At 42.7% G+C, this 24,338-nt stretch overlaps 1 protein-coding gene across 3 annotated transcripts in view; it reads left to right on the forward strand.

Moving 5' to 3' along the window:
- Nucleotides 1–23,630, forward strand: part of PITPNB (phosphatidylinositol transfer protein beta) — a 62,306-nt gene extending 38,676 nt beyond the window's left edge. Inside the window, exons 8-12 of one of the 3 annotated variants that reach the window (XM_047088058.1) lie at nucleotides 3,376–3,453; nucleotides 16,752–16,862; nucleotides 18,482–18,604; nucleotides 21,918–22,003; nucleotides 23,204–23,630. In XM_047088058.1, the coding sequence (XP_046944014.1) occupies nucleotides 3,376–3,453; nucleotides 16,752–16,862; nucleotides 18,482–18,604; nucleotides 21,918–21,965 (360 nt within the window). In that variant the 3' untranslated portion in view covers nucleotides 21,966–22,003; nucleotides 23,204–23,630. Of the gene's footprint in view, nucleotides 1–3,375; nucleotides 3,454–6,519; nucleotides 6,624–11,003; nucleotides 11,499–16,751; nucleotides 16,863–18,481; nucleotides 18,605–21,917; nucleotides 22,004–23,203 lie in introns of those variants that run through there. The other 2 variants (XM_047088057.1, XM_047088059.1) reach the window with 2 other exon arrangements.
- The last annotated feature ends 708 nt before the right edge of the window (nucleotides 23,631–24,338 follow it).

Genomic DNA, 24,338 nt, shown 5'->3' on the forward strand with positions numbered 1-24,338 from the left:
AAGGTAACTGTTCAGAAAAATTAAGTGTTTTGTTATAAAGGTACAAAACTGACGTTGTTAAAACCACACCTGCCTCCTGCTTTGTAATACCTTGGCACTTAATTCAACTGATTAAACATTTACGTATGCAAACTAACATTAAAACACAAAAAATTCCTGGGTTTTGACAAGATGCATTATCCTCATCTGTCAGGGTTAAGGTGCTATTGTTAATAATTGGGTCTTGTGACACTTCCAGTGTTACACCTTTAATGTTTGCTGCTTTTTAGTCAAGAGAAAACAGCTGGGAAGACTTACCTTGGGAGATACATGAGTGCGTGTGTGTGTGTGTGTGTGTGTGTGTGTGTGTGTGTGTGTGTGTGTGTGATATTTTATACGCACACACTCCTGCCTTACAGGCAAATCCACTTTGATGCCTCTGCTGCTGCTGCTTCTTGGTGTTTTTGAAATGGGTTTTGCTTATCTGGCAGTTGTGGACACCCTTCTGCTGCCTCCCGTGTGGTCCACTGGAATGAGCCGGGGACAGAGGCCAGGAAGGCTGGAGTTAAGTCCTGGGCTAGGAGAGCCATACCACTTGGTCGTTGGGACCGTGGCTTCCTCATCTGTCAAATGAGGCGGCTGGGATGGTCTTCATGGGCGGGTTTCCCTCCGTAATTCTGTGGATCCTTTAGTTCCGAAAGGTGTCGCAGGGTATGTACGTGGTAGTAACGACAAAGGCTCGGAAACAGGCTTTTTCTGCCACAGTGTGACAGGTGCAGAGCGGAGAGGCTCTGAGGCGTTACTCTGCCCTCTTCAGTATGTCAGACAGGCATCGAAAGGCCCGGAGGTGGGCACCCTGGTACGGAGCTGGGGTCGTGAAGGACCTGAAAGGGTGTCGTCAGCAAAGCCCACACGATCCATCTGTTCGTTTTGACCTCCACCGGTGCCATAATCGTACAGAAGTTCTGTGGGCTCCATTTCATCAGTTCTGAGGTTCCCCTGCCCGCTTTTCCTCCCGTTTTAATACACTGAGAATTAGGGTTTGTCTGCCAGGTATGGCATGTTTCATTGGCTGAGTGTGTTCCTTCTTCTTGTCACATAAAATGGCGGAGCATGCTCTGACAGTCCCTCGGATTTAGGAAATGTGCGATTTACCATTCAGCCCATGCCAGGCTCCATCATATCTCACATTTTGCATTAAGAAAAAATTTTGAACGGCATGCCCACAATGAGGTCACATCTGAGATGGTATTTAAAAAAAAAAAAAAAGTATCCCCCCGCCCCCCCACTTAAGTGGGTTGAAATGGTAAACACTGGCCAGGCCTCTGGACGTTATACAGGTAGTTAAAAATTGAATCACAAGAATTTTTAACATCTACCTTTGCACTTAAGGTTTTTCTACCTTTTAAACATGATGTTAAAACTGATTTTAAAAATGCCTTTCCTTGGCTTGTGTCCGTTGATTTCAGTTCTGACTCTCATTCTCTCCATTCTCTGTTGGCGGTTAACTCCTACTCTCTGGGGTTTCGGTTCTTTGTTTGCCTCTTCCTTTCTCCCAGCTCCACTGCGACTTCCTAGGAGCTGGCACCAGGTAGGTGCTGGTTCTCCTTGTGTCCTCAGACCCCTTGGGCTCCCCTCTTAGCATCCTGCACGCTACCTTCTACGTGGTGGCTACTGAATAAATAGATTCGATCGAGGGACATGGTGTCAGAAGTGATTATTTGATAGGATGTTAAATACTTTCAATTTTGGGGAAAAGTAAGCTTGTCTCTAGATTTTAATTCCAAGCCTCAGACTTAGAGAAAACATTTGATGGCGTTACGTGATGGTTTATATCGGCTGGTTGCGCACTGGTAACCTTGGTGTTGAGACTGCCTATACGATGGATTCTTTTCTCAGCAGTGAAGTTGTTAATTTTGAGGGTGCGGCTCTAAATTGGAATTTAAGAATTCGCGTTAGTTGACAGAAATTGAGCTTTCTGTGATGTGCCCAGACACATGTAACGCCAGAAGTCCTCCGGCCCCTTGCAGGCGGCTTGTTCTGGTCTGTCGTAACTGGATAGTGCTGCCTGACCTAATGCCTACTACCACATTGCAGATCTTAAAGCAGTAAGACTCAGTGTAGCCAGCTAAATGTTTGTGTGATAATTTTAGCACACTGTTGGGCCCTTTTCGAATTGTTGTTTTCTACTTGGACCTCACATTTTCCCTTCTTCACACAATTTACGTCTAACTTTCTCTTTAGGAATTACTGACACGTCATGTGCATCTACTGAGTAAATGTTGAATCTCAGAGCGGCTGCCTCTCAACATGTTTTCTTTGATTTGTGAAAGTTTGTATTATACTTAGAGATGTTCAGTGCTTGCCTTTATCTCTAGAACAGTGATGTTTCACATACGACTTGTCTGGGTGTTTTCCTTAAAGTACATGGTCTTTCCATGAATGTTGGGAAGGACCCCAGGCTCAGGGGCTCAGGAATTCTGCGTGACAAAGCAAAGGCTCTCCCTTTGTAGTATTTTCAGCTCACCAGCTGACCTCTGCTCACTGTGGCCATTGAAACTCATTTCTTTTCTTAAATCTGAACTTTACTCTTTAAGGTAGTTTTTTTCCTATCTGTAGGTTGTGTGTATATGTGTGTATGTGTAGAGCAGGCAGGTTGAAAAAGATTACTTCTTTCATTTTCTCCATTCTATAAGGAAGAGGATGTTAGGGAAATAGAATTTACACACGCTAGAACTTTGCATAAAACCAGTCTTAAGGCCGTTCCGCTGTGACGTGATACAACTGAGGTAGTTCTATGATGGAGGCATAAACCCCTCGCTCACCTCCTGTGATGAGGGGCTTCCATTAGCAAGCTGAGGGATTTGCACCCTACGGGTCTCTGAACAAGGGTGTGGACAGGCTGGCCTTGTCATTGAGGCACCCAGCACAGACCCAGCCATGGAAGAGATCAGGGCCGGGCTGGGGGGGTGCTGCCGCAGGATTGATAGTTCTGATCTGCGTTCCCGGCCACAGTGGTAGCTCTCAGTCATCACCGATGGATATTGTCAAGACCGGGATGGTTTTATTTCTTGAATGTGCCTCTATGTGTATCGACATGTTGAAACTGTTAAAAGACGTGGGAAGGTTTGTGGAGCTCTTCAGTAACCAGTGGCTTGCTCGTCAAGACTTCTGTTACTAAATATTGTGTAGTCATCTTGCCTTAAAGTGTAGAACAGAACCAAACCCAAAACTTACTATCATAACGAAGCGTTTTCCTACTTTTCCGCAAAGGCACAGTAATAAGCCTAATCAGTTTCTGTCCTGTGTTTTAGTAGCTGCAAAGAGCTGTTCTGGCAAGGTTAAAGAAATTTCTCTGGGTTCCTTCTCTGCCTCTGACTTTGTTTTGCTTTGCAGGACTACAAAGCTGATGAAGACCCAGCGTTATTCCAGTCAGTCAAGACCAAGAGAGGCCCTTTGGGACCCAACTGGAAGGTACTGGATGCTGACCTTTCTGACAGGCAGAGTCTTGGCAACAGACCACTTGACAGGTCCCGGGTCTGGGAGAGCTGGTGACGTTTAAGTGAAAAATAGAAATGGCACAGAAATAGTTGTATTTGCGATGCAGTTGGCCAGCACGTCTGTGCTGCATTAACAAACAGAACATAGCCAGACTGTCACTTTCAGCATCATGCTATTCTGATAACTCTTAAAAAGAGACAAGTGATTTAGTCTTTGGGGATTGTAGTGTTCTCTTTTGAGACTTGAAGCAGTACAAAAATCCATGTTAAATGAAGGTTTATAGTTTAAATTTAGTCTTAGTGGAAACCGAACAAGTTCCCTTCACCTGAGCTCGTGTTCCTGGCCTTTTAATAGTTACGTCTTGGAAACCGGAACACCAGAGAACAATTTTGATGGCAAGTAGTCACTTTCTAATAAAGAACACGCCCTTACTTTATTCACGGGAGTGAGAAAAGCAATGTCAAGGTAATAATTTAAATTGCTATAGAAATAGAAGGCATTTTAAAGACATCCACTAAACTAAATGAGAGACCCTTAAAGAGGGCTTACTGTGGTGATGGCAAGTGATTACAGGTAATTTGACAGGAGCAGGGGAACATTAAAACCTAAATGTGCCCAGAGCACATTTCCACCAACACGTTTTATTTGGTAACCAGTCTGTTTATGCCGAAGCCGGTCACCAGTCATCAGTAGAAGACCTCTAGGTGTTAGTTGTTGTTTGCAGATAGGGGGTTACTGTGACAGATAGCCCCACAAGTAACCCGTGGAGTGGCTCTTGGTGGGTGTCAGACTGTTGTGTGGACTGTCTTGCACGTCAGCTAAAATGAAGGATGGATCTGACTGTTCTACGAGAAATGGTTCAGAATTCTCTTATTTTTACATTTGTTCTCTGGGTGGAGTTCAGTTCAAGATTCTCCCAGTTGAATGGCCATGACCGTAGACTTTTGACTTGAATTCACAGGAAGTGATCTATGTCACTTACAAATCAAGGAACAAATCCAGTATGTGTGATCTAAACTTAGTTCAGTGGATTTAAGAATTTCCCCCATCCTTGTGCAGATTTCTATATGTGGACCTTAGAACTTATGCTGAGTCAGAGAAGAGGTCTTTCCCCTTTGAGATTTAACCTGGCCTTCCAAAAAGGAGTGCCGTGTTGGAGCAGCAGATGGGTGGCTGCCTCTAAGGCAGCCATATCTTCTCAAAGGCCATCTTGCTCCAGTAAGTACTAACTCTAGCTAATGATGCTTTTACAAGGGAAGAGAGGGGCCCGAAGTTGAGACTCAGGTGAATTAGACATTAAATTTTCTTGAAATTGTCAGCTTTTCAAGTGCACACTTGAAAAGGCGATGCTCCATTTTATGCTGGGCTGTCATGCTTGAGCTCCAGTCTCTTCTGTCGGAGCTCCCACCCAGTTTGAGAACAGGCAGCACATGTAGTTTGACACTGTGAGTTTTACCTAATTTCCAACGTTTTAGGAACCTGGAAGATGATTTTTATTCCTTTTTTATTTATGATTTTTGACTGCCATTGCTTTGTCTTTTATTATCAATTAATGATTAAAATTCTAGAATAGGTTTACTTTCTAGAAAGAATGTGAATTTTACATTTTTTTCAGGTTGCATTTTAGCAGTCGTTTCCCCCAGTGTGTGTGGGGGGGGGGAACAATAGCTTATTATTTCTCTGGGAGAATGCTCACTGATAGTGATCCCTTTTTACCTATTTAACTCTTGGTTATTAACCTTACCCAAATGATGGTGAGTGTAGCTACCCTTAAAAGTTCAGTTATAGCTTAACTAAGTTACCATGATCCCAGAAATAACTAGTAGTTCCCCCCTGTCTCTGCGGTTTTTCTTTCCACGGTTTCATTTATCCGTGGTCAACTGCATTCTGGAAGCACATGATGCTTCTGATGTCAGAAGGTCAGTAACCTGACGCTGCATCACAGTGCCTGCGTCATCCCCTCCCTTCATCTCAATGGTCATTTTATCATCTCACATCATACAAGAAGGATGAGTCCAGCACAAGAAGATATTTTGAGAGAGAAAGATCACATTCATGTAACTTTCATTACAGTTTTTGTTATAATTGTTCTGTTTCGTGATTAGTTGTTGATCTCTCACTGTGCCTAATTTATAGATTACACTTCATCAAAGGTACATATATAGGAAAAAACAGTATATACAGAGTTCGGTACTGTCCATGGTCTCAGGCATCCATTGGGGGTCTTGGAACATATTCCCCGTGGATAAGGGGGGGACTACTGTAATCATTCCTGTGAAGGAAGAAAAGTAAAAAGGATGACGGTAGCTGGTAATACAACATATAGAAAAATAGGAACCTGTGGATTGACTTGATCTTATCAGCATCTCTTGTAATTGTGTTCAGCAGGCCCTGGGGCGCCTGGGTGGCTCAGTCGGTTGGGCGTCCGACTCCGGCTCAGGTCATGATCTCGCGGTTGGTGAATTCGAGCCCCGCGTCGGGCTCTGTGCTGACGGCTCAGAGCCTGGAGCCTGTTTCAGATTCTGTGTCTCCCTCTCTCTCTGCTTCTCCCCTGCTCATGCTCTTTCTTTCTCTCTCTCTCTCCTTCAAAAATAAAAACGTTAAAAAAAAAATTTAAGTTGTGTTTGGCAGGCCCTGTTTGCCAGTGACGATACCCACCATGGCACTGATGGTAGGGCTGGGTGGTAGTTGGGGATTTCTGTACGTCTGAACTAGGAGAGAAGGGAGGAATACGTGGTAATTAGGCGAAAAGGAAAAAGAAGTCCTGTTCTGGACCCACTTGCCCGAGAGTGTCTGTCAGAATGCTCCTGTGCAAGAGCGCAAGGGCTGCCCGCTCCCTCTGCAGCGGCTCTGGGCCTTCCTTCCGTGCGCCGTCCCATCCTCTCCCTTCAGTCTTCTTTCCCGTCGCCCCTCAGGAGAAACTCCCTTTCACGAGTACAAATTCAAAAGTGCATTCGGCACCAGGTTCAGACTCTCTGATCTCTTGGAAACTCTTCCTTACTTACCCCACGCTGACGTGTTCCTTCTGAACTCTCACAGTATTTACTGGCTGTCTACGCCGGACTGGAGAGTGGAAAAGACACTTTTCCTTGGTGCCAGGCACTATGCGAGGTCGTGTTTCATCTTCACGACCTTCCTGTGGGGTAAGTACAACTGCTTCATTATATAGATGAGAAACTTGGCCAGAGAAACACAGGTAATAGTTGTAGGAGAAACAGCAGGATGTCCGACATCTCTATGGCACCTGATTCAGTGCCAGTCACAGAGATGCGTAGTGGGTGGAGACGTGACGCTTTCTGACCCCCACATCACCCCACATCTTACGCCCTGTTGCATCAGGCCACGTGTGTGTCTGTACTCATGGCATTTGCTAGAATTTGATAATTCCTGTTAACATTTGTACGTTTCCAATGGTCAGGGAATCTGTAGGTGATAGTGGCACTGAGGGAAATCCATTTCCTTATCGCTTGTGGTATAGGCTGTGACTTCGTTAACTTAATCCTAGTTCTGGGCCTGGGTTTCCACATCTCTAGAACGGGAAGGACATTGTCACTGCCTTAGAAGGTTGTTGCCAGGACTGAATGAAGTAGTGAGTGTTACGTTCCCAATGCGGAGGAAGCTTTGGTCTTTGGAAATGAAAAGCCACATCATCTCTGGGGGTTGGTGAGATCTATACACAAGCTGCCCTATTAATGACACAGTTATCCCTTTTCTGTGTCTGGTATCCAGGGGTTCTCTTGTCTTAATAGCTGGGAGTCGTCAAGCCCATCTTGACTCACTTGTCTGTACCCCTTGTCTTTAACGTGTGTGTGTTACGAGTGCTTAATGTGGGTCAGCCGAAGAGCAGAGGCCATATGAATGCTAGAGAACCTTTGCTAGTAAGTGGTCCAGAGGGTGCCAGGGGAGCACTAGTGAGTAGATTTTCATATTTTCCAACTGGATTAGAGTACGGACTTTTTTTTTTTTTTTTGCCTGTGGTATGATACATACCTTTTATTTTTTAAAAACTACAAACCCAGGGATGCAGGCTTTAGTTATGGATTTATCTTCCTTCTGAAAAGAGAATTTTTTAAATCTGAGCACATGAGTTATATTTTGTTATTTAGGGTTCAACACTTAAGTGATTCTGTACATACTGATAGGGGAGGGATTTTAACCTGGTAAAGATTTTTGCTTCAAGGTAGATTGGTGCATTTCTTACGGATGTAAATGTTTATTTCTTTATAGCACTGCATGCACACGTGTGTGTGCACATGTTTTGGTTTCTTCCATGTTTTGAGGGCTTTGTGTGTTCTATGACATTGGTATGGCTGCCTGTTCTAATGGTTTATCACAAACCGTGTACGTGTGATTGCCTTTAGCTTTCAAGTTTACCTCTTCCGATCTGAAGGGTTGTCTTAACAAATTGAACCACCATCTTTGAAGATTATGGTGTCATTTGCATCCTATGGCAAGGCCGAATTTCTTTCTTCATTTAATGCTGACGCTTCCTGAAGACTTAAAGTTCTTTGTCTCTATGTATAAGATAGTTAAGAATTAGGCCTATAAAGGTCTTTTGTAGGAGACTTTGCCAGAGTATCTGGCCCTTAGAGTGCTTGACGGGTCTCGGAACCATCCAGTGTCTGAACATTGCGGTATAAGGTGATCAGGTCAAATAAAGAAGTTGGTCTAGAAATTGGGATTCTTTAATGTTATCTTTGTGTGCGTACGTATGCTTTTTCTAGCCATAAAGGCACGTCCTATTTATGTTCGAACTCAAGTCTGGAGCGAAAGTTCTGACAGCTGTGGCTTTCACAACAGTATGTCGTGCTGTTTACCTGCTCAGTCCTGCTTTAGACTCATTTTAGAATTACCCGTGAAGCTGATCTGGATCCTTCAAGCTAGTGGAGGGCAGCCATCTGTGGATTGTAGGGACGCGGATTTGTTCCCTGCCACACTACCGAGACTCCTTTCTCCTCCCGCCTCTCATCTGTGGAAAGAAGGCGGGAGCCTTGTCAGTGGCCCGAAGTGAAGATACCACAAGGTTCTGTTGGCCAGGGATGGGAAGAAGGGAAGTGGGGGTGAGGGAGAGCTCAGAGCCCAGCTATGGAAATCTCTTTGAGATAGAGCCTTGCGAGAAGGCAGCCCAGAGCCCTCAAGAGGCTAATGAGCACCTGATAGCCTCTCGAGGAGAGAGACCGAGGGTCCTTTCCTGTCTTCATCTAGACATGGCTCTCAGTCCTGGGAAAGATGTGAAGACATTAAAACATGTTCCCTCCCTATCATCTCATTTTCAAAAACCTATAGTGGGTGGCATACAGAGACTTAATAATTAGTGTCTGGTTAGACCACATTGTAGCTTATGTATAATAAAGCCGACCTGAAAACATGGCTAGGTTTTTTTGGTTTTGTTTTTGTTTTCTTGAGCACCTGGTTTGCAAATGAGGTTTTTAATTCAGTATAAAAATAAGTAGCGCTTGGTCTGTGTGAATTACCCAATTCCTACAGAGGACAGCAAGAAATCTGTCCCATGTCTTCAAGAAGCTAAGTGCCCCAGGAGTGATACACGAGTAGTTCTAACCTTATCGTGGATACTGAATGCCTCTGTTCTCAGGCAGCACCAACGGACGCAGGCAGGGAGACAGATGGAGTGTCTTACTTGGGTTCGAGAGGTGATCTGACAGGATGGGCCCCTTGCAGGGTTCTTACTGACACTGTCAGGGACAGTGTTTTCTTCACGAGCATTATCTGAAGAGTGAACCTGTGGTTTCCCTTGCACATGGTGTCACTCCTAGAGTAATTGGACACAAGCACGAAGCACATGTCATAGTTCTGATTAGGAAAATGGGTGTGAGCTCCACAAACACTAAGTTTGGAGACATGGAAAATGTGACTGATTATCCTGTCACAGGCAGTAAGCTTTCCTGTCTTCACTTCATTTTGCCTGTTTTCATGAAATTAGTTTAGCCTGTGATTAGTTTAGTCTTTTGAACTTCTTTTTTGCATTTGCTTACTCTCTTTAACATTTCCCATTTGCCGAGTCAGATAAGAATCTTCCAGCCCTGGACTCTGCTGAAGTCTTCTGTTGATGACCTTCTCATGGCACTTGGTGTGTCCCCTGTCAGAGCGGGGGTCTGTGTGCTCACTGGGCCTCCTTCCCCACCCCCTTCGTCCCTGTTACAACACTGAGTTTTCGGCCATGGGCTCTGTGTCTGACCTACTTAACGTGGGGCACTGCCCAGCACCGAGGTTCGTGCCTGAGAGAGGCTTAGTAAGTATTTGCTGGATTCAAGTAAACTGCCTTAAACCAAATAAAAAGCAACCAAACGTTGGACTGCTGTGTACTTACAGAGAATATGATGTCCACTGTAGATCTGTCTAAATGGCTGCCAAAAAAAAAAAAAAAAAATCGAACAAAACTGAGGGAATGGTGAGGCTGAGTTGGGGAATTGGGTTTTGCTTGAGAGTTAAGTACACGTACTTCACATATATTCTGTAATCCTCTGTTGATATTTACTGATGCGTGCACTGGCAACAGCCCCAGCAGTGCATTTATTTTTAACTTTCTTAGTGAAATCTGGGTTGGAAACTTACATTATGAAATCAACAGCTGAAATTGAGCATTCAGATTGCCTAAAATTGAGAAATTAAAATATGAAGGCAGTGTGAGCCTTCCAGAACCTGCCGCGTACTTCCAGAGTATTAATCTGGTGATCTGTAGCACATACCAATTCCTTCTCCATCCCCACGCATTTTGACCAGGAAGGAGCGTGTGTGGAGTTGACGTGTAGCGTGGCATTGTGAGAGGACTACGTTTTTAGGAAATGAGTTTCCATAATGCCTTTGGGCTTGTTTCATTTGTTTTTCCTAATTGTCTTGTACGTTTGTTTATATTTGTTTGTCACAGATACAAGAAACTAGTTCTTGTGGATAACTCGGGCTGATTGCTCGCCATTCCGGTTAAACACGCTGCGTTTTGTTTAGTTATGCTGCGTGGCTCCAGTATACATTACTCTCCCTTAGGCCTCGTCCACATACCTCAGAGTAACCTAATATGCGTTGTTAAATTAAAAACATGATTTGCGTTTGGGGGTTTCATTTATGGTTAGAAACATGAAATGTAAGGAATTCAGTGAACACACAAACGAAATACAATTTTAGAAACGTTTTCTCCACTAGCTTGTGCTTGCTGCATTACAGATGAAATTTAAATTATGTAAAGATGAGTCATAATTTAGGGTTCTTCTGTTAGCCTGTGGTTTTCATTTTATAGAACTCCTGACTATTCTTGTCTTTTGGTAACCAGCCAGTCTTTACCTTTTATTTTCAATTGTTCTTTTAAATTTTCATGCTTTCATCTATATAAAACTCATATTTATCAGCAAAGTAATTTTATTTACAACTAGATTTAGGAAAGAGTTAATCCTGTTTTTGCTTTAGGTTAGCAAATGTGAAGTTTGAGCTGAGTCGGAATTAATGTGTGAATGATCTGAATTTTGATTTTGGCTTTATTTGCCTTGGGCTTATTTTTCTACCTGATGAAGAGGAAAACGTTTGTATTGTTCAAGGCGAGAGAGGAAGCTTTGCTTTGCCCCAGTGAACATCCTGAGAACTGGACAGACAAGCTGGAACTCCTTTGGGTTCTGTGGATCCTAGAACAGTCCTCTGAATGTGGAATGCCAAATATTTGCCCCATTGAGATTTTTCACGTTTTGAAAGTCACACATTTTTTCACAAGAATATTTCTGATGACTCTGAAGAGTATGTCATATTTTACTTTGCCTGTGTACCTCATTTTTACTTTAGAAGTTTAAGATTAGGAAAAATGTAATATGGACTGGACTAAGGTTATCTATTTAAGATCTTAATTCAGATTTTAGCTTGATTTTGTTTAGCTTTTATGTATTAAATCTCAAAACCAAAGGCAGGAAAACATTTAGATTATTTATAGTCAAAAGAAGAGTGAAGATTTGAAATAGTACCCAGATAATTTAGGGCAAAGGAATTCATTGTCCTAGAATAGTCACCTTCGGGCAAAAACTCTTGTATTGTCGAAGTGTATTGGGTTTTTTTCTGATTACAAAAGATGTGTACTTCTTAAGTTTCAGAAATAAAGAATTGTACACAGAAGAAAGTAAAAATCCATTACATTCTCACGATTTAATTCTTGTTATCTGTTACATATCCTGATTTATGTACTGTATTTTGTTAATAATTGTTTATACCATGGATAGATACCTGTTTATGTTCATATTGTGCCTTTAAAAAATTTTTACATTATTAAGCATTCTTTGAAAAGATGGTTTTTAATGTCTATGTGTGTAGCAGCCCATTGTTAGGAAGGCTTGTAAAATACTTCACCATTAAGTCCAGGTTGTTGCTGTTATAAGTAAATATGTAGTGTTTTCTGATGAATTGGGATACGTTTCTGGAAGTGGAATTACATGGTTAAAGGGTTATACATAGGATATGGACAACTTTAAGGCTTTTTAATGACAGAGGGTCACATTCCCTTCCGAGAAGATGGTGCCACAAGGATTGTTTCAGCTTTTACTTAACTATGTCTAGGCAGTCTCCCTATTTTCTGTTTCATTACATGTGGAGACTTTTTCTAAATGTTTATTTATTTATTTTCATTGTGTATGGAGACCCTTTTTTTTTTTTTTTTTTTTTTTTTAAATGTTTGCTTATTTATTTTGAGAGAGAGCAGAGGAGGGGCAGAGAGAGAATCCCATGCGGGCTCCGCACTGTTGGTGCAGAGCCTGACCTGGCGATAGATCTCACAAACTGTGAGGTCACGACCTGAGCCGAAATCAAGTGTCAGATGCTTAACTGACTGAGCCACCCAAGGCTCCCCTGGAGACTCGTTTGTTTGTTTAATCTCCACACCCAACACATGGGATTTGAACTCAGTACCCGGAGATCAAGAGTCACATGCTTTTCCGACTGAGTCAGCCAGATGCCCCTTAGGTATAGACACTTTTTAAGCCATTTCTTAACCACTAGTCTTAAGGTCATACATAGCTCAAATTAAGAGGCAAATCGCATAAGTCATTGTAAGAACTGAATGAGACCTTAAATATTGCATATATTTAAAAAAAATTTTTTTTGAGAGATGGAGGGGCAGAGAGAGAATCTTAAGCAGGCTCTATGCCCAGTGTGAGCCTGACACGGGGCTCCATCTCACAACCGTGAGATAATGACCTGAACCAAAATCAAGAGTTGGACACCTAACCAACTGAGCCACCCAAACGCCCCAGATTTCACATATATATTAATAATATATAATATATATTAAAAATAGGTAGCTTCCACGTTCTCCGTTTATTCCTGTGGTTGACATTATGTTTCTGTAAGTCCTCTCACCTCACACTGTGAGGTGCTGATACTGTAAAGAATTACGCTAAGAAATAAAGGCAGCAGGCTCTTCATTGACTTGTTTTTTAACTTGTACATATTCTGTGAAATTTTTTTTTAATCACTTGTAAGTTGTATGGAAAAACAAAAAAAGCAGATGAGACTGGAATGTATATTTTAGGTCTGAGGAAGATAGTTTGGAGAATGGGTTCATTTTGTCCCATGACTTAAACTAAATATTATAGATCACTGTTTGTAAATTACCACTATTCCTTTAATTGATTTGAGCAGACTGCCAGAGTCACTAGAAAGCGTGTGAGAAACAAACTTAGGTAATTGTTGGAGTCATGTGTGTATTCTCTGCTCTTGGAGCCCAAGTGTGGTATAAGCATATTTGTGTTAAATTCCGCTTACCCTTTAATTAGAACCATGCTTCCTCCTGCCGTTTTTATAAAATGGTAGAATTCTGAGGAGTCGGTGTTCTCCTGGAAACACCCAAGGTTTTCATTTAGCACACTAAGGTGTCCAGTGATTTGGAGTTTCCGAACGAAGCTATCAGCAGCCCATAATTAATAGGGCCTTGGAATGTTCCATCTGGAAGGTATCTTAGGGCTAATCAGTGGTGCATCAGAGGTTCTTAGCCGCAGAGGCGATTCAGCCCAAGTGCATAGGCAGGAGGATATTTTGCTAAGCCCATTATGGAATAAAATGCAAAATTATAGGAAGTCTTAAGCCACTGAATGCCAAGGACATGTGCCGTCCCTGACCCTGGAGGAACTAAGTTCACTGACCCTTTTAGCGTTGCATCAGTGGAAGACGAAAAGTTGAGCCCAGTGTTTCCTTTTACTGGCAGAAGCAAGGCCCAGAGAGGTTAAGGATCCTACCCACCTAACATAGGAAGTTACTTTGCATAATGGGAACTGCAGCCCACATCCCCTTACTCCTAGTCTAAGGCTACTGTTTAGCAGGTGTATTTCATAATTTTATTTTTTTTAACTATTTTTTTTAACGTTTATTTATTTTTGAGACAGAGAGAGACAGAGCATGAACGGGGAGGGGCAGAGAGAGAGGGAGACACAGAACCGGAAGCAGGCTCCAGGCTCTGAGCCATCAGCGCAGAGCCCGATGCGGGGCTCGAACTCACAGACCGCGAGATCGTGACCTGAGCTGAAGTCGGCGCTTAACCGACTGCGCCACCCAGGCGCCCCAATAATTTTAAATACTATATTCTTCATGTTTTCTTCAAATTGTGTTTCATCATGAAGGCTTTCAGTGATGCTTGTTGAATGAGAGAGTACCTCAATACTGGCTCATTGCTTACTGAAAAAAAACGATCTCTGAAAGACCAGCCGTGTGATAGTCTCGGTGAGGCTGGGCACTCAGAAGCTAGTTATGTCTTGTGGAAGGCTGCTGGGCTAGTTCCACACACAGGAGCCCAGCTGAAGTGTGTGGGGTCTGCAGGCTAGGGAGGGGGAACTGCAAATATGTTTCAGGCCGGGGCCACAGCGACAGAAGGGTGTCCCTTCTGGCAGAGATCCTTAGCACCAAGGATAGTGGTTTTGTCGTTATTTGTGCACACGTAATTACTCTCCTCTCTCCCGGCCGCTTTTGTGTCCTCTTACAACACCTAGCACAGATGGGGTTGTAAGTGGCACCCTCTTAATACTTGCCGAATTAAACCTGTTCATAAAGTGTATGGGATCGGATACGTGTGGGTGTGTACATACGCATCCCTGCTGAATTATGATGTTAGTGCTCTGTTTTATGGGAGGAAAGTCATGGGGAAGTAGAGCTCAGCCAGCCAAGTTCTTCTGTTGACATAGAATTCACCCACACCAGGACAGTTTGCTGTATATCGTGTTTTTATTTAAACGCTTGTGGTGGTACCTCACCGATTTAACCCCTGTACCAGCTCATTAATGAGATGAAATGTTACAAGCGAAGAGATTTTCTGAGAGAAGTTGATCAATCACGCAGGACTCTGTAGAACTTTGGAGTCATATTAATAATACCAAGATAGAATTTTTCCATCTATCCTATCTTTAGAATGCATTTGAGACTGGAACGTTAACTGAGGATCTGGGGGGAAATGTGGTCTGGTGCTGTGATTGCTTAAATGAAGAATCATTTTGAGGTTTTAGAATATGACCTAGGAATTCGTCATTTTTCGAATTTGTGTACATGATGGCTGCATGGAACGAATACTGGCTACACACAGTGGACGTACTGAAAGTGGGATGTACAAATGGGTTGCAGCTGACAAGAAGGGACCGTGGCACACGGTGTGACCGATGCTGGCGTCGTGATGTCCTGAATGTGGCGTGAAGCTGAGAGCAGTGGTGAATGAGGGGGAGGAACCCCTAAAAGATTGCTTCATCTCTTCACCTGGCCATCCCGTTTTTATAAAAACGGTGTTCCACATGACCTTGTACTCTTTGGAGAAGCATTATCTAAAGTTGTTTGCAAATTAAAACCGGTAATCCCTACTCTATGACAGAATAAGAGAGTGAAGTAATATGTGGTAAGCCCTTGAGTTCCCCCAGCTAAGCACGGGACTCGCACCACCTGATTGAGTCCCCACAGGGGTCCTGAGACGTAGCGTTTGTCTTGCAGGTGCACCAGCCCTGGCCCGAGAGTTTACAGAATGGCCCTTTCCCCTGTCCGTGCCTGCAGTCTGTGATTCTTTGATACCTGCCTGCTTTCCATACAGACTGGGAGCCCCAGAGCCGGGACCGTGTCTGCTTTTGCTCACTACCGTGAGCCCGTCCCAGGCGCTCTTCTGGGTCGGCCCAGGACTGTCTCGGGCTCCTGCACACACACCTTGGGAGACCCACGTGAGCTCCTGGCTCACCCACTACTTAACCCTTCCCCCCGAATAAACACGCGAGCATCCTGAACTTGCTAAGGCAGAAGCCTGTGCTAAGTTTCACAGAAACGGGCAGTAGTAACCATAGATTGCAATCCCCTGCCTTATTTTTACAATGAAAATTTCAAAATTAGCTGAAAAACCGAAAGCGTCTAACAGTGAGCACCTCTACCTAGGTTTGGCCGTTGTTGATGCTTCACCATCTTTGTGTTCCCTCTCTTCCCCTCCTTCCCTCTCCCCCTCTCTCGACACAAGTACATATTTAAAAGTTTTTTGGCTCAACCTAGGGTGACATAATCTAAGGTTCCAAATTCTAATTGCTTTTTAACGTTGTTTTCTGAAAGTAAATTATAGACATTATATACTTCTTTAGTCTCTTTCCATCCAGATAGCCCCTCATTTCTTTCCCTTGCTCCTTTAAAAAAAAAAAAAATACCCCCCCACCACCTTTTTACCCTAACAACTCTTGATTTGATTCCCTGACTGCGCCATTTCAACTATGAGGTGTGACCGTTTGTACAAATTCAAGCCGGGATGTCAAACACTTGGTAATTGTAGACCGTTTTTCCTGCTTGCCGCGTCCCTTTTCAGATCCCCCTTGTAGTGAGAATACCTCAGTTAATAAACAGTGCCACTCCACATGCCAGCGTTAGAAAGACACAGAAGACGGCTAAACTTCCTGATCGTTCTTTATTGTGCCTCACCACATCCATGGGGACGGTGCAGTAATGGCGTTAGGTGAACCCTTATGTATTAAAGCTCACTACTGATACGACGTGGATAGAATTTGGTATTTAATAGAAAATCTGAACAGTGTAATTTGAGGCAGAACAGTGCACCTATTAAACTGTAGAGCCAAGAAGTAACTTCATCTGTGGAAGGAGGGTTTGCAGCAGGGGAATACTGCTGCTTTTGCTAAAATGATTTCGAGTTTCCAAATACCTAAACTAAACCCATGTGAGATTGTACTTTTCTTTACCTGTGTCTGTGATGTCACTCCACAACGGTCACTTTTCATCAAAACAAATATTGAAGTCACGATTTCTCCTTTTCAATTTTCGTCATCTAGAAGGAGCTGGCAAACAACTCTGACTGCCCTCAGATGTGTGCCTATAAGCTGGTGACCATCAAATTCAAGTGGTGGGGACTGCAAAGCAAAGTAGAAAACTTCATTCAGAAGGTAACGTCTGTTCAAAATGCGGAGACTTAAATTTAGGTAGCTATTAGTGGGATATTTTCTGTTACCATGTCTCTTTCTCGCTTATTAGGTAACAGTTATTGTCTCTGTATAATTCCTTTTTACCCTTTTCTGCCTAGAAACATCAGACAGATACCAGCAGGTTTTAAGGAGCTTTCTTTGGGGAGGAGCGTAGCCGTGTTTTGTTCAACATGCTTTCCCGATGGTTTGCCCAGCTGTTTTCACAGAGAGCCCTCTCCGTGTACAGCATGTCCCCAAGGGTTCCTGGGGTCTTGGCACTGGCTGGAGGGAGAGGCCAGGCCTTGCCTGCTGAGGGGCTCCTCTGTCCGACCTCAGTTGGCTCCCCGCTCACATCCTCCACAACCTCTCTCTCTCTCTCTCTCTCGACACACACTTTCTTACGTACTTGGCACTTTCTCGTGGGAGGTCTTCTTAGAGGTCCTTACTGGGAATAGTTACACTCTGAACCTAGGGTGACAGAATCTGAGGACCCGAATCCTAATTACCTCTTTCGTATGTTGTCTTTATTAAAGTGAAAGTAACATGGACACTTTGATCTAGAAGGAGGAGAAAATTGCAGCTGTATAAAGAAACACACATGTTGTAAACACATAAGAAATATGGAAAGTTTCTTTGGTGTTTACTTTTCCTGTAGTGTGACTATTTCTTCTATTATAATTATAAAGAAACCCTGTTATACCTTTGAATCCACAAATGGTTGTATCTGTCCTACCATAATTTTTCTACTTTTTAGCTGTAACCACTCTGACATTTTTTTTTAAAAAGGGTCCTAATGTGCTGGACACTGTGATTACTGTTGGGCCTGCTTGCAGCTGGCCCATGGTAGGCACTCTGTAAATACTGGCTTCCTTCCTTCCTCTTGGATCATAGTAATAGATTAACAATCTAGTTCGTCACACATGTAATTGATGAAGTCCCTTCTGTTCATGGAAAGAAATTTTAAAGTTGAAGATTGTCCAAAAGTATTAAAGTACTGTTTTTGTTCAGTGAGCTTTTCTCTCTTCTTGGGAAATTTTAGTAACATTTAAATAACGTAGCAATTAAAACCGCTCATTAAATGTATGGTTTTTTTTATAGAGAGTGAGAGTAACGTTAGAGTAGAAAAATTGATGGAGAGTATGTAATAATCCTTAATTTAAATAAACGTCTTATTCCAAAGAACCCAAGATTCTTTTGTTTCCGTACACATTATATTCAACCTCACAATATTCTTTGAATCGCAGAGAAGTTAAGAATGACCATGTATTGTTTTATAGCGGAAGAAATCGAGTTGACCCTTGGTCACCAGATTTAGAAAAAGGTACAAATAGACCACGTCTAGCGGGAGTTTATGTTGGATCACAACGTGCACATCACATTTTTTTCAGTTCCTGACATGTTGTGCTGCCTTTGCAGGGAGAGATTTCACATTTCACAGGGAGATTTTTCTTTTTCTTTTGTTTTACAAAATGATACAAAAGACACAGTGGTCTTTTCCAAGTATATGTAGATTGCATGGGTTAATTGGGATGTAAAAGTTAATATGTTACTAATCTTCTATTTTTGCCATCTTATACTACTTTTCTTCTTTGTTTTAAAAGCAAGAAAAAAGGATATTTACGAACTTTCATCGCCAACTTTTTTGTTGGATTGACAAGTGGATTGATCTGACAATGGAAGACATTAGGAGAATGGAGGATGAAACTCAGAAAGAACTAGAAACAGTAAGACTTCCCACTCTGTGGAAACTCTCATTTCCCCTTTCTAACTATGTATGTGCTTATTAGTAAGTGTAGACTTAGAATTAAGAAGAGTGTCATTACAGGCCATTTTTAAATATATACCTCCATCAGAATTGGGTTTCTTAGACACTAACATCCTTTTGCATGTTCTGATTTCTCTTTATTTGAGCATCTTCCATGAAAGTAGACTAGAGCTTTATGGACTTGGAGTTTGTACCTGTAAAATGCCCAGTGGTTTCATACTTTGTCATGCATCAGCTCTCTGTGATGGGACCTGGTTCATAGTCCTTTTAGACACTCACTTTATCAGACCAAGTTGCCTTTGGCTCATTTTGTTATCACTGTCAGTTAGATAAGGCTAGCCATATTGTCACACATTCCAGAGATTCCCTCCCACAGCTAGCACTTAATCCTTAGCTCTTTAGCAAGCTTTAGGCAGAAATTCGGGTGATGCTTGGGCTGGAGGTCAGCCAGCCCTGTTTGGCAGTTAAAGCCTGCCCCAGCTCCTGCCCAGCCCCAGCGGGCAGGGCAGACCCTGCAGCGCGTGAGCGCCCCCTTTCTTCCAGGGATGGGTTCTTCCCACTTCCTCTTAGAAGTGTCTGGTTCTGCTTTTGCTCTGGGCCACGCTGCTTTTCAGTTGAAAGTAAGGCCCTCTTGGGGGACGTGAGCCCAAGGAATGTCCGGGATGGGCTGGTGGTTTCTATGCAGTCGTCCAGAGTCCCGCCAGCGGTCCTAGTTTTGGAAGCCCTGAAGGCGGGAGCGTTTGACAGACGCTTGTGTGTGAGGCAGGACCTCCACTTAATCACAGGAGAGTGGCAGCAAATCAGGTTCTTTGGCACAGAAGGAAATCTATTTGGCACACAGCATCATAAAGAATCTGTGTTTAAAATTGCTTACTTTTGGTGATTACGGCAGATCTGCTTCTAATTAGCTTTATACAAACCTTCTGAGAGGACTAGGACATATTTTCTTTATAAGGCAATAAAATGTTTTAACCTTATCTTATACAGAAAGTAAACTTTCAGCAGTCTCCAGTTTATGAATGGATTTTGTTCCAAAAGTTTTTAAGTTGATTTTTTGGAATTTGGAACCTGTTTTGCCATGGAGACAACATTGTAAATTGGAGTTCGGTTTCTAGGCCAGACAATAGAAACCTCTTTTGCCTCCGTTTCTCACACTGAGAGTATGACTTTCAGTTCTGGGTCTTGGAAGTAGGGTGGTAGAATGGCAAGTGTGGAGGACTGTCCCTCACCCCCTTTTTTTTAGGCTGGTTCCTAAATATTTAAACAGCCAAGAGTAAACCATGGTTTACTTGCCCCCCTTTTTTTCCCCATGCCCTTCTCCCACTTCTGTCTTCCCGTTTTCAAGAGTCCAATGCCCTTCTCTAAGAAGCACTCCTACCAGCACCCAGTTTTGGTCCCTCCTCCCCTGCCCTGGTTGGCTCTGCTCCCTCCATGTGCTCCAGAGACACCTGCCAGCCCTGTCTCCAGCCCCTCTGGGCAGCTAGACTCAGCTGAACGTTAAAAAAGAAAGCAGCATGATTACATTCATTCTCACTAAGCTCATGGCACAGCCTTGGTATCTTCAAAAAGGATTTACCAGCGCTCGGATAAAACCTGTTTTTCTTAATTTGAGCCCTTAAGACGGAGGTTCGCTTTTGGTTTTCATTTTTATGTTGCAAGGACTGTCCAGAACATGAGGAGAAGAGGTCATGGTTGAAGGGTGAGGGGTGAAGCCCTCTGTGGTCTGAGCTCTGAACCCCAAGACAGAACTTGGCAGGGACTTCTTCCCTTCCTTGCCAAGTTCAGTGTCAGGACAGCAGAAATCAGAGCAGTCCCAGTGTACTCACAGTGAGTGCCCTGACCAGGAGGTAGAGGTGCCCGCTCCCACCTCTTGCCATGGGCCTTGCAGGCTCAGCTTCTTGCTTCTCCAAGCGGGTCCATAAGGTAGATGCGTAGTTACACAGAAGCCCCATTTATCCGAAGATACCATTGTCGTGCCTGTACGGCTCAGACTGACGGATTCCCACATGACGTCGGTAGAAGTCTCTTGCTGGTTCAGGGCTTGGGGGGACGTGGCAGTTTCTTTGTTAAATATTGCAAAAACGTTTTAAGGCAATTTCAGCATTATATGCTGATCATCGTCACGTAAAATCCCATTTAAGTTATCTTGCTGTGGGTCATCGGGGAATGCTTTATTCCGCATCGCGTTGCTGTTGCTTTGAGCCCTACGGTTGGTTTGTGAGCGTCTTCAGGCTCTGGGCGGCATCGTGCCTGCAGGCCAAAGCGCCTACCCAGAAAGCACCTGCCTCACGGTGGGGCTTGAGGTTGCCGAGTCCTCATCACCACAGAGGGATTTCCCCTTTTCTTGACGTCCTGTTTCCCTGACACCTGACGATGGAGTTTGATACATTATAATTCTCTTCTTAATTCACAAATATTTTAAGACCTGGATTTCTTTCAAATGGGTTTTGGCCCGGGAGAAAAGGAACTGCATCTTGAGAGCTTAGGCATGACAGGAATGCCCCTGCCTGGAATCCTGAAGAGAAGTGCGGGGTTAGGCTTAGCTGCTGAAGAAGTGCTGGGGGTGAACTTTGTGCTTGTATTTCACAACTGGCACTTCTGGGGGTCGGGGAGAAGTGTTGACTTACTTGCAGAAGTGTGTTTATTACATCTGTTCCTTTTCTGTCCGCTCTTTTCTGATTCTCTCATTGAGTTTTTTAAAAATTGTCCGTAGGCTACTGTAATGAATGCCTGTCCTTTCTGATGTGTCCTTATGTCCTTCTTTGTTTCTCATACATTGTGCCTATGCTCACTTGTTCTTCCTCTTGTCCTCCCTCTTATAAATAAACTTCCCATAAAGAACTCCTGTCAGGGACTCTGGTCTCAGAAGCAGCAGAGGTGGCCACCTCTCATGGCTTCCTGTCTGGTCTAGGGACTATGAACATATGACTCAGACCGTCAGGGCATTTTCTCACATTGTATTGGTGAACAGTTCATTTACCCTTGGCCGTCTTTGATAATTCCACATCATCAGTCTGCAGGCTTCCGTTTCCTAGATTCAAGAATAGATACACATTTTTTGTGTGTGTGCTGTTACAAGAAAAGCCTTTTGCAGGGTTTTCCTTAGATCAGTGTTACTGGAGGGGCCTCAGAACTTCATTCTCCATGTGGATGTGGTTATAAATAGGCAGTGGTCATTCACAATCTTTCCTAGATCTTTTTTTCTCCCCCTGCTTACTAACCCAATTTAGAGTCTGTGATTTTGGCAGCTCATGATTTTATTTTACGTTTAGATGCGTAAGAAGGGTACCGTCCGAGGCACGTCGGCTGCTGATGTCTAGATGAGTCCCCTGTAGGGTCAGAGACAATATCAAACTGTGTAAGTGAAGACCCGGGTAAAAAGAATGTTTAAAAACCAGTACCTTTTTGGTAATGGGTAGTTAACTTGCTGAGCAGAGACTAAGTGTTCAATGTGGTTTAATTTTTAGAATTGAAAAGAGATACATATGTTCGAGATTGACATGGAACACTTGAGTTATTCTTCTGTAAGAGTTCTATCTGTGGGAGCAGGTTGAATGTAGTCATCTCCAGTTCTTAGTGTTAGGGTCAGACACACACCAGCTGCCCGGCATACCGTAGTGTTATCCTAGAAGCCAGCTGATTTTTCATTGATGGCCACTTAATTGACCTATTTCTCAATAGGATCATATGTGGTTAGTAAGGAAATATGTAAAAACATCTTAAACCAGAGCTCCTTCGTCCCATACCATAAAGGCCAACCTCGGTGATTCCTTGTAGCTGAAATTTTTTCTGAACATCTGGATGTCTTCCATCATGTTGAATCTTTAGTTAACCTTTATAGTTAGCTTTAATATGTATAAATACACTTTGGTTTTCACTGTAATATAAAATATTTCTACGGCCTTATTTCCCTAACACAAATCTATACACCCAGAGAAGAGATTTTCCTCAAGGGGGAGAAAAGAGCCTCAAAATCTCCCCCACGTACTGAAACTAGTGTGAGTAAACACAAATCATCAGTTGTTACTATTGAACTATAATGTTTATTGAGGAAAAGAACAAGATTAAAACACTCTCCTCACTCACTGTGGCTCTTTGCTGCCCCCTCACATGGGCTCCCTGCTCTCGAATTATCGAGTTATTGAACACGGGAGAAATGAAGTATTCAGTCATGAACAGAAGTAGTCGTACAAATAAGAATGAATGAACTCTGCCAGGATTCCTCCAGAGCCCTTTGTTTAAATTCAGTGTTCATTAAAAAAAAAAAAAAAAATTAAGTTATGGTTACTTTTGTTAAGTTCTAAGTTCTGTGACTTATTTCCACTTGCAATTTATTTTCCCTCTGATGAAACAAGATGTTATACCATTAGTAAGACCAAAATCTTCAAGAGATTAAAGTTTTAAAATGTAGTATGTGGGGTACATTTTCTGCCAGAAGTTTTGCCGTGTTGAGGATCCCCCCCACCCCCCGCCCCAGAGAATGTGTGACAAGATGATAACATTTTTTTGTGTGTCTCTGTATTTTAACACATGGCACTGTCTTTCGCTTTTCTTACAGTTACGTAATCAAGGTCAAGTGAGGGGAACAAGTGCAGCCAGTGATGAGTGAAGAAGAATCTGACCAGTATCTTGCAGTGTTGACGTTTCCCAGACGTGTGCTTGTGATTATGTACTCACGGGCACAGATTCCCAACCACGTGTGTATATATGTTTGTGTGTGTATGTCTGTAGCTGTATATAAGACGCATGTAGAGCTACAGATCAAAACACACACACGTGTATATATGTACATACAAACATACTGAAGGGATTAGTACAATTTCTCCAAAGTACTGTACCTATCTTCAGCAAGAATGCAAAAGAAAATATTTTCAATATATATACCTGGAACAGATTTTAATAATTATCAGAGTAATACCATTAATGGACAAATTGACTGCAATGTAATACTAGCTGGTATGTTTCATAAATGTCGAATTGTGGACCAATATGTGTGTGTGTGTGTGTGTGTGTGTGTGTGTGTGTGTGTATACACACACAACATAGCCTTTTATTACTTTTCTGTTCTTTTAAATCCGTCTCTTATAAAATTTTATTTTAGTCTCATAAGCAACAGACTCCCACAGAAAAATTTATTCAACATCTTTTGGTATTCCAATGAATCTGGAATGTAAACTCTGAATGTATTTATACCGATTTATTTCTGGATGGTTATTATCTTAAATTCAAATTGGACAATGTCTGTTAGTAAGGAGTGTAGTTACCTGCCAATTTTTAACTTGTTTGCCCTGAGGGAAAAATCGTTTTAAAAAAAAAAAGTTCCGGTTTTTATTGGATTTTTGTATTTTAAATTTCAAGTATTTTTCTACATCAAACCTAGCAAAAATGGAGATGACGGCTTGTGATTTATAATAAACACTATACAATTTTCAGGCTCCTGTTAGGCAAGCAAAGAAATTGATGAAGAAATTAATAGCATTGTAGGCTGCAGGAAAACTTGGAAGTAGAGCATTTCCGCAGAGTCTTGTTTCTGGAATGACTGTTTTCTGAAATTAGAGCTTGGAAACTATGCAAATGATCTCGATTCCTCACAGCTTACGAGGTAGAACACAGATAGTGATGACGGTTTGCTCTTTTCATATTGAAATACACCCTACGAGAGAAGGCGCCTTTGAGACAGCAGGGAGGGAGGG

This window comes from Lynx rufus, unplaced genomic scaffold, assembly GCF_022079265.1.
Source record: "Lynx rufus isolate CCGP_SWC_20201006 ecotype Redwood Valley unplaced genomic scaffold, mLynRuf1.p SCAF_24, whole genome shotgun sequence".
NCBI lineage: Eukaryota > Metazoa > Chordata > Mammalia > Carnivora > Felidae > Lynx > Lynx rufus.